The sequence below is a fragment of the Mesoplodon mirus genome (assembly GCF_964341445.2).
Source record: "Mesoplodon mirus genome assembly, chromosome: X".
Classification (NCBI taxonomy): Eukaryota; Metazoa; Chordata; class Mammalia; order Artiodactyla; family Ziphiidae; genus Mesoplodon; species Mesoplodon mirus.
This window is the reverse complement of record NC_138981.1, coordinates 116,111,645-116,122,808: the sequence shown is the minus strand read 5'-3', so window position 1 is coordinate 116,122,808 and position 11,164 is coordinate 116,111,645. Positions and strand designations below refer to the sequence as shown.

Sequence of the window (11,164 nt, the reverse complement as noted above, 5' to 3'; positions counted from 1 at the left end):
GCAACAAGAGAATCCACTGCAATGAGAAGCCCCTCATACCGCAACGAAGAGTAGCCCCTGTTCGCGGCAACTAGAGAAAGCCTACGCACAGCAACGGAGGACCTAACACAGCCAAAATATAAAGAAATAAAATAAATTTATTTAAAAAAACAACAGTGCGCACTTTGTTTTCTGAAAGGAATAACAAATCAGAAGAAAGAGAAAATTAGAAATTTCTCTAGCATCATGGACCTTGTGAAAAATCAATAAAATGATTTACTTTATATATGCAACGTCAAGATCTCTTTGCACACTTACACTTTTTGCACACTTTTTGCAAACTAATACAAATATAACAATACTGCTCCATATAAACCTTCGTTTAAACATTAAAGGAAATACGTACATTATTTTTCCTTTTAGTGCTTCTGAAGCACAGAATGCACAAGTCCACCTGAAGACGTTCTGTCGTCACATGCCAGAACAAATGTCGGGTTGAGGCAGCCTAAGGTGCACTTTGGAATGCCTCTAGACACAACTGAAGAGAGTTGGACGTACATTGTTTGGTGACTCCCCCTGACCCTCCCACGGAGAAATAAGCTACCCAAATAGCAGCTTTCTTACTCTTTGATCCAAACTGTCCTGAATATTGCATGGTTTTAAAGGCACAGCTAGGAATGGTTGAAAACTTTGTTCAGCACACACAAGATTACCAGTTGGCCTCTGAACACCTATTCTTTCTAAAGGACATAGTAAGAGCACCAAGTAGTGCCCCACCTGCACGTGGCCCCTAGTCACTCTGGAAATGCCCAGGACGGCCAAGTTCAAGAGTCAACCCTTATCACATGTGGTAGGGGCGACAGGGTTGACTGATTTTAACCTGCTGGCTTAATAACATCACCTTCCTCAATTGGGAAAAGTAACAACAAAACAACCAACTAATACTTTCAAAGAAAACTCATAGGGCAAAAGCCAGCTTTTACTGCCAGAGAATCTGAAATAAAAAAAAGCTCCACTGCTATTCCTTAGCCTCTGGAAGGCAGTTCCCTTGACTAAAACAACGTAGGATATTCAACAATATCCCATTCTATCCTACAACACGGAACACTTATTCTTTTTTCCTCCTTGGTCGTTGCGTTACATCATAATCTGCTGTTGATGTGATTAAACGTTCTTGAGAAGGTGATGTGATTCTATTTCTTCTAGTAGCTTCTCAAGGTACTGAATTAAGAGTCGTCTTTTGAACCTGAAAAAGAAAAAGAAATTGTATTATCCAAAAGGTCCTTAAAGCATTTATGATGTGCGAGGCACCTTGCAGGGTCCAAAGTGGGACTGGCAATTCACATGGGAAATAGAAAATATATGTCCGTGTAAACATAGGGCTTACCTAATACTGAGATTACCAGCTGAGAGCCGAAGCACACCTCAGATGGTGAGGAGTGCAGAAAGCTCCACAGACCTGGATGAATGAGTTGGCCTCAAGTAGTATTAATCTAGACGCCTCTGCAAACAGCCTTTAACTATGACTGAGGGCCAGGGCTTAGGAAAGCAAGGCAGGACTTCCCTCATGGCACAGTGGTTAAGAATCCGCCTGCCAATGCAGGGGAAAGCGGGTTCAAGCCCTGGTCCGGGAAGATCCCACATGCTGCGGAGCAACTAAGCCCGTGAGCCACAACTAATGAGCCCGTGTGCCACAACTACTGAAGCCTGTGCACCTAGAGCCCGTGATCCACAACAAGAGAAGCCACCACAATACCCACGCACTGCAACGAAGAGTAGCCCGCGCTCACCAAAACTAGGGAAACCCCATGCGGACCAACGAAGATCAAACGAAGCCGAATATTAATTAATTAATTAATTAATTTTAAAAAAGAAAAAGAAAAGCAAGTCAGAACCAGTCCTCCGCCTATCTTCCACTGGGCCCTCCTGCTTAAAAAAACACAATGAAGAGTTCCTCTTTACACCCACCTTGCAGCTTCCTTGATGGTAAACTCAATAAATTGTTTCCTCACTGCAAGAGGTCCTTGCACTCCTTCAATCAAATTGAAAATTCCTTCATACTCTGAAGATATGAAAAAAAATTACGATTTTGAAAAATATGGATGAAACATAAAATTCAATCTTTACACATCATCAGTAATCATTCCTTGTGTGTGGAAAGTTAGGTATAGATTGTATTTGAAACACTCAAATCAAGACATCTGCACATATCTGCCAGGGAAACTCTAAATGCTAATTAAATGTGGTCTGCTGAATAACGGCCCCACAAGTTGTCCATATCCTAATTCTGAGAACCTGTGAACATGTTACCTTATATGGCAAAAGAGACTTTACTTTGCAGATGTGATTAAGTTATGGCTCTTGAGATGGGGAGATTATCCATCTTTATACATGTTGCCCAACGTAACCACAAATAACTTTATAAAAGGGAGGCAGTAGAGCTGGTCAGAAAGAAAAGATGTAAGGGTGGGAGCAGAGGTTAGAGAGGAGAGAAGGGGCTAAGTTGCTGGCTTGAAGATGGAGGAAGGGCCCACGAGCGAAGGAACACAGGCAGCCTGTAGAAGCTGGAAGAGGCAAGGAAACAGATTCTCCCTAGAGCCTGCAGAAGGAACCCTGGCCTGCCAGCACCTTCATGCTAGCCCAATGAAAATAATTTCAGACCTGACTTCCACAACTCTAAGATAATACAGTTTTGAGCCACGAAGTTTGCGATAACTGGTTACAGCAGCAAAAGGAAACTATTACAGCAAGTAAGGGGAAAAAGAGAAAGGTGTATTTGGGTCTTTTTTTAGGTAAGGCAGGAGGAATCATTTTAAATTATGTGAAAACCCAATACTTCCCAAAAATGCACCTCAAGAGATACCTTGAATCTATTCTGAATCCTAACAGGAAAGGGACCGCCATTATATTATTAACAGATGTTCTTTCACTACTTACTTCGCCCAAATTTTCGAACTTCCTTCATTAACTGGTGTTTTATATCATCATTGATTCCTTGTGCCATAGCAGGAGTTATTTGCGATATATTTGGCCCAGTTTCCAAAGCAGATGTTGCCGAGACTTTTTGATCATCTACAGAGACATTGCAGATCTTGGTTCCTCCTACGAGTGCATTACTACCAGGATTGTGCATCAGGTCATCTTTCCTGAGACTAGTGAAATCATCAGACAGAGAATCCACCTGGTTCGGCCGGATACTATCTCCTGTCATGTTCACAAGGTCTGGGGCAGCAGACTTTGACAAGAAGCCATCGGGTGGGATTGGACCATATTCCGTCTTCACCACATCAACATCGTGAGTGACAGTAACATCTGGAAACCAAATTAACAAGTGGAGCTGTGACGTAAGTGCATTATGGCAACTCCTCAGGGACAGCCCGGTGCTCCTCAGTTTTGAGGAAATTGTTTCATAAAGCAAGAGGATGTACCAGATGGAGCCTGAGACCCCTCAAATTGAGCTCAGGATGGTAATACGACAAACACACTTTCTTCTCTTCATGGCACCATGAATACACATGGAAACCAAGTAAGACAGTACAACTAATAAAGAGGCTCAGGTCCCTGGTGCTGAGGGTTTAGCTGCAGCTTGTGCTTTACAAGCTGAAAAGCAGCACGTCTCACTTGGTGTCATGATTTCTGTCCTTTACCTATGAAATGCCATGCTCTACCGAGCTTGACATCAGATTATATGGCCCCCCCGCCAAACTCCCGCCTCTCTCCCTCAAAAGTTCTGAGGAAACACAGGGGGTGGCCATTAGATCTGAAGGTTCTGTATGGCCTCCATCACCCCACCCCAAATCCCTGTCAGTATATGATCCTCCTCATCCATCTTTTCTGTCTCGGAAGTGTGAGTTTCTTTTTACTCCAGGTCTGACACCTCTTCTCCATTGACTCGTCCTGCTCTGTGCTGGGGGCCGTGCCAGGAGCTGGGGAGTGGCAGCCAACAGGACAGACACCAACAATCCCCACACTTATGGAGCTTCCATGCTCATGGGGAGGCCAGGCAGTAAGTGTACAATGATCCAACAAAATTATTACAGTTTGAATTCGTGTTAGGGAAGAAGTAAGCAGGGATGGGACAGAGAGCAGGAGGGGAAGCCCCAGTGGACCACGTGGTCGGGAATGCCCTCCTGAGGAGGCGTCCTTTGGGCAGAGCCTGGAGGAGGAGAGAGAGCCGGCCTGTGCACATGCAGAGGAAGAGCCACAGGCTGTGGCAAGGGTACGTGCATAGCCCTGGGAAGGGGACTGGCCAGGGAGCACAGAGCAAAAGACAGAGGCCGAGAGAGCATGGAGGAGACGAGAGGCCACGTGTTAGGAGAGGATGGTGAGGCCAGGTCGTGCACAGCTGGTAGACCAGAGTCGGGAGTTCAGATTGTGTTCTGAGTGCCTGGGAAAGGTGATGATGGGTCTTCAGGATGCAAGTGGCGTGATCTCATTTCTGTGTTGACATGATCACTCCGGCTACAGTGTTAGACAGTGAGGGTCAGACTCTAGCAAGAATAGGAATCAGATCAGATAAGAAGCTATTGTAGTATCTTGTTGAAAGATCATGTCAGAGGGGAGTAGACAGAGAAAAAATGGTGGGATTCAGGAATCTTTACAATAATGTTTACAGGGAAAACGACAAAGGTAAGCAGAAAAAATGAATGAAAGGGGTTTATGAATATGAGAGGAAAACCAGTAGGTCACAGGGTATAGGAATACAAGGAAGTTTCCATGAAGGAGAGAGTGAACAACTGCATCAAATATGGCTGAGAAATTAATGGCAATCTCAGCCAAAACTAGTGAGATTGATAAGAACAGCTTCAGTAAAGTGTAGGAGGCAGACTCCAGACTCTACTGGGTAAGACCGTGAAGAGGAGGTGAGAAGAGTCATTCTTACCACCTTCCATGGACATGGATGAGGCCCAAACAGAGGATCCTCCCTCTTCTTCCTGTTTCACGGACAGCAGGTCCATACTCAGCTTTTCCTTAGATGAAGAAGGATTCTCGGGTTCTCCACAAAGTTCCATTTGGTTTTCAGGCCCTACAGTAAACTCCACTTCATCACTCATTTCTTGAGAAACATCAATGCACATGTTCCATTTGCAACAAAACTCCAACAATCAGAAAATTGCAAACAGTGTGCATATGTATATATAACCACAAAGTTGAATCATTAATTTGAGTTTTCACCATGGTCCAATATGTACCATACCTCAACAGATACTCTTTTCAGAAAATGCACCTGAATTTTAATCCAGTCTATAGTTTAAAAAAGGAGGAAGCTGGGACTTCCCTGGTGGTCCCGTGGTTAAGAACCCGCCTTCCAAAGCAGGGCGTGCAGGTTCGATCCCTGGTCACGGACTAAGATGCCACATGTTTTGGGGCAACTTAACCCATGCACCGCATCTACTGAGCCCCACGCACCACAACCTGGCAGCCCACGTGCTGCACCTACAGAGCCCATGCGCTCTGGAGCCCATGTGACACACCTAGAAAGCCTGCGTGCCACAACTACTGAGCCTGTGCGACCTGAAGCCGATGCACCTCAACTAGGGAGAAGCCCGAGCACCGCAATGAAGAGCCCATGCACCACAACGAAAGATCCCACGTCCCACAGCTAAGACCCGACGCCGCCAAAAATGAATGAATGAAGAAGTAAATAAATAAATATTTTTAAAATATATAAATAAATAAAAATTTTCAAAGGATGAAGCTAATACACAAGGTGCTGTCCAAAGCCAAACATGGTGCAACCATGAGTAATCAGGATGCTTGGGGAATGGGCAACTCTCAACAAAAAAGGGCATTACTTTTCGAAGTGGAAATAATTCCCTTTCTTTGTCCTCATTTTATTTTATTTATTTTTCAAATCAGTTTACTCTTTTTAGTTTTTCCTTTTTATTTATTTATTTATTTATTTATTGGCTGTGTTGCGTCTTCGCTGCTGCGAGTGGGCTTTCTCTAGTTGTGACGAGTGAGGGCTTCTCTTGTTGCAGAGCGTGGGCTCCTAGGCATGTGGGCTTCAGTAGCTGCAGCACACGGGCTCAGTAGTTGTGGCTTGCAGCCTCTAGAGCACAGGCTCAGTAGTTGTGGTGCACGGGCTTAATTGCTCCACAGCATGTGGGATCTTCCCAGACCACGGATCAAACCCGTGTCCCCTGCACTGGCAGGTGGATTCTCATCCACTGTGCCTCTTTGTCCTCATTTTAGAAGGCCAATATAAACCAATAACAACATCTCACAAGGACATTTGAAGGAAAGAAAACTATAGGTCTTTATACTAATACCTCTCCTGAACTTAAACCCAATAATCCTAAACCAAAGAATAATAAAATACAATAATATATAAAAAGGATATACATCCTGTCTTGATGAGGGTATACTGCAGGGAGGTAAGATTGGTTTAAAATTCAAAAATCAATGTAATGCTTAACAATACTTAACAACAACAACAAACCAAGGGAAAACCTTATGATCACTTCTATAGATGGGTTAAATTTCAGCACCTATTCATGATAAAAACTATCCACAATCTAGAATAGAAGGCAACTTCCTTAGTCTGATAAAGTGTATCCACCCCCTAAAAATCTATAGCAAATGTCACACTTAATGATGAAATATCAAACATTTCTCCCTGCGTTTGGAAAATAGGGTGTTCACTATCCACTCAACAATTTACTGATGGTTCTAAAAAGTGAAGTATTACCAGAAAATTATAATAGTTGTAAAGTTTGGAAAGGAAAAAGTAAAACTGTCATTATTCACAGATGGCATTACATAGAATATGCAAAAGAATATAAAATCATTAGAGTTAATAAGTGAACTTAATCAACTTATTAGTTATAATAAAAACCACTTTGTGGTTATTATTATTACCAGTTTCTATTCCCATATAATAGCAACAAATAATTGGAATATGAAATTTTAAATGCCATTGATAATAGTATCAAGAACATCAAATATCTGAGTAAATAGTGCTAGAGCACAACACAAAAAGTATAAAACATCACTGAGAGAAAGTAAAGACCTCAGGAAACAGAAAGACTTTTTTTTTTTTTGTACATGAATGTTTATAACAGCATTACTTATAATAGCCCCCAAACAGGAACAACCCAAATGTCCATCAAGCGATGAATGGATAAATTAAATGTGATATATCCATACAATGGAATATTTGGCAATAAAAAAGAATGAAGTATTGATACGTGCTACAGCATGAATGAACCTTGAAAACATTATGCTAAATGCAGGAAGCCAATCATAAAGGATCACATAAATATTGTACGATTCCATTTATATGAAATGTCCAAATAGGTAAATCTATTGAGACAGAAAGTAGATTAGTGGTCGCCTAGGGTTAGCAGGGAAAAGAGATGGGGAGGTTTGGGGGGTGATGGCTAAGCAGTATGGGGTTCTTTTTAGGGTAATGAAAATGTGCTACCATCTCCACAACAAGTTTTACAATAATTCTGAGAGGGTACAAAAAGCTTTGAATTGTACAGTTTAAGTTGGTGAATTGTAGGGTATGTGAATTATATGTCAATAAAGCCGTTTTTAAAAAGTTAATAGGAAATGAAGTAGAAAGAAAAGACAGGAAATGCTTGAGTGGGGAGGGAAGACCTAAGAAAGATTTCAGAAGGTTAAGGAAGATCTGAATAGGTTTATTGATTAAGATAAAGCAGTGGAAAAACAGTGCTTGATACAAAAAAGACATCAGAGATTAAGCAAAGTCCTAAAGGGGATGGGTAGGAAGAAAAAAAGAAAAATGGTGACACCTCTGAAAGAATGAACAAAGATACAGATCCCTGGTGTGAAGGTAAGTTGAGAGTTCATCCTTGAAGGATCCAGTGAGGCAGAAGTCTGCAGCTGAATATGAGAGGGTGAGGGATAGAGTCAGAAGTCCAGAAAAGTAATAAAATTTGGGGAAACTGATGACAGAAATGGAAGAAGCAAGCAAAAGATAAAAAGCTTGTCAAGTAGAACTGAGCAGTGCAAGAATAGAAATAATATGTAACGGAACCAAGAAGTATGATTATATGACACCTGTGGCTAGACTGGTCAGGCCAGGGTTTATAAACTGAATTGGCAGATGACAGGGTTGTTTTGGGGTTGAAGGCTGATGAGAGTGTAGGTGAAATGCTTCATCGTAAAATCCCACTGAGTGGGGAAGTCAGTGATACCAAAAGAAGATGGATGTTTCAAAGGAAGAATCGGATTTAATGACTGAATCCACATGGAGCATGAAAAAGAAGGAAAACAAAGAATTAAACAGGATTCCTGATTCATTCATCTGCAAGAATTGACAGATTAATTAATTGAAACAGAGTTCTTGTAGAGGACGTAGGCTACAGAAAGGTGAATTACTCAAAAATATATTGTAAGGTTTAGATTGAAAGAGCTTCTTGAAGAACAACCCTGTAGAGGAACAGAAACAAAGTGAGGCCCAGAGAAGTTAAATAACTTTGCTGAAGTCATGAGGTTCTAGACGAAGCCTAGAAATGGCTGTGAACTCCAGGCCATTCTACTGCACAACAGAACCTCACTACTAGCAGGAGTTTGACAGGATGGCAGGAAATACAAATGGTGATGCTTCTTGAGGAGATTCAGTACCGCTACAATTGGCTTGAATTTTTAGGTTCGTCTCAGGTGATAGTGGGGAAACATGATTCAGGAGCACAATGAATGGCAGGAGAAGCCAATCTCAGATACAACATTTGCTCTGGTAAAATCCACCTTTACTACCTTGTAGTCACACAAGTATTCCACCTCATAATTGTTTAGATTCCTTTTGGTGATTCCAATCGATTTACATGTGAGCTTTTCTTTTCTACATAATTCCTGAAGAGTATCAAGTGAAACTAGGCAAGGCACACACCAAGCTTTCAATTCTAGAAGGCAGCGAAAGTTCCCGTCCTTCAGCGCGTGCACAAACACACGTTCGGCCAGAAAGAAATACTTTTTGCATGGATTGCAAGATTCATTATTGAGTCGTTACTGTCAATTCTCTCCAAAATGATCTCTACTAATCCTATTTAAAATCCCACCATGAGAAAAGACGGCCTCTTCAATAAGTGGTGCTGGGAAAACTGGACAGCTACATGTAAAAGAATGAAATTAGAACACTCCCTAACACCATACACAAAAATAAACTCAAAATGGATTAGAGACCTAAATGTAAGGCCAGACACTATCAAACTCTCAGAGGAAAACATACGCAGAACCCTCTGTGACATAAATCACAGCAAGATCCTTTTTGACCCACCTCCTAGAGAAATGGAAACAAAAGCAAAAATAAACAAATGGGACCTAATGAAACTTAAAAGCTCTTTCACAGCAAAGGAAACCATAAAAAAAGACGAAAAGACAAAAAGACAACCCCCAGAATGGGAGAAAATATTTGCAAATGAAGCAACTGACAAAGGATTAACCTCCAAAATTTACAAGCAGCTCATGCAGCTCAATATCAAAACAACAAACAACCCAATCCAAAAATGGGTAGAAGACCTAAATAGACATTTCTCCAAAGAAGATATACAGATTGCCGACAAACACGTGAAAGGATGCTCAACATCACTAATCATTAGAGAAATGCCAATCAAAGCTACAATGAGGTATCACCTCACACCGGTCAGAATGGCCATCATCAAAAAATCTAGAAACAATAAATGTTGGAGAGGGTGTGGAGAAAAGGGAACCCTCTTGCACTGTTGTGGGAATGTAAATTGATTCAGCCACTATGGAGAACAGTACGGAGGTTCCTTAGAAAACTAAAAATAGAACTACCATATGACCCAGCAATCCCACTATTGGGCATGTACCCTGAGAAAACCATAATTCAAATAGATACATGTACCACAATGTTCACTGCAGCAGTATTTACAACAGCCAGGATGTGGAAGCAAGCTAAATGTCCACTGAAAGATGAATGGATAAAGAAGATGGGGCATACATATACAATGGAATATTACTCAGCCATAAAAAGGAACAAAATTGAGTTATTTGTAGTGAGGTGGATGGACCTGGAGTCTGTCATACAGAGTGAAGGAAGTCAGAAAGAGGAAAGCAAACACCATATGCATATATATGGAATCTAGAAAAATGGTACTGATTAACCTAGTGGTAGGGCAGGAGTAAAGATGCAGATGTTGATAACAGACTTGAGGACACAGGGGAGAAGGGGAGGCTGGGGCAAAGTGAGAGAGTAGCACTGACATACATACACGACCAAATGTAAGAGGGATGGCTAGTGGGAAGCTGCTGCATAGCACTGGGAGATCAGCTCCGTGCTTTGTGACCACCTAGAGGGGTGGGATAGGGAGGGTGGGAGGGAGCCTCAAGAGGGAGGAGATATGAGGATATATGTATACGTATAGCTGATTCACTTTGTTTTACAGCAGAAACTAATACAACATTGTAAAGCAAATATACTCCAATAAAGATTAAGAAGAAAAAGAAGGAAACAGAAAATAAAATCCCACCATGTTGCATTTTGGTGAAAATTGACAAGCTGATAGTAAAAAGTGTATGGAAATTAAAGGGCTTAGAATAGCCAAGACAATCTTTAAGAAAAACAACAAAGTTGGAGGACACGCACTACTGGATTTGAAGACTTACTTACTACAAAAGTACTGTAATTAAAACAGTCTGGTAATGGAGCAAGGATAGGCCAATACACGAATGGGAGAGGACAGAGAATCTAGACACAGATCTGGAAATAGGCTAAAAAGCTGAATTTATGACACAAGGTCCCCTGCCAACCACTGTGGATAAGATAGTGTTTTTAATATGTCCAGTTATGTACATGGGAAAAAATAAAGCTTGCTTCTTACGTCATCCCATTCCACAAAAATTTATTAGAGATGAATAGGAGACCTGGTGGAAAATTTAGAATATTATCGTCATGGCTTTAAGGTGGGCAAAAATTTATTTTTGAGGATAAAAAAGGACTAACCAAAAATAATAGATTGTCTAATTAGACATAATTAAATTTGAAACTTCTGTTTACCAAAAAGACATGATTAAGAGAATGAAAAAGCAAAACATGTATATAGAAGATACTCAAAATTTTGTAGATATATAAATTGGATAAACATTTATACATTTAATTATTCATATAGTCATATATATCTATGTATTATGTAGTCAAATTAAACAATGTATATAAATACTTGTGCATATTTATGTATGTATATATAATTGG

General features: G+C 40.9%; 1 protein-coding gene across 1 annotated transcript; it reads right to left on the bottom strand.

Annotated features, from left to right (window-relative positions):
- Positions 1–1,143: 1,143 nt before the first annotated feature.
- LOC309796295 (integrator complex subunit 6-like) lies at positions 1,144–5,057 on the bottom strand (the record flags this gene model as incomplete). Its single annotated transcript, XM_082609335.1, has 4 exons — positions 1,144–1,225; positions 1,948–2,041; positions 2,917–3,291; positions 4,862–5,057. 4 exons carry the CDS (start codon positions 5,055–5,057, stop codon positions 1,144–1,146), a joined length of 747 nt encoding a protein of 248 aa, XP_082465461.1.
- Positions 5,058–11,164: the final 6,107 nt, after the last annotated feature.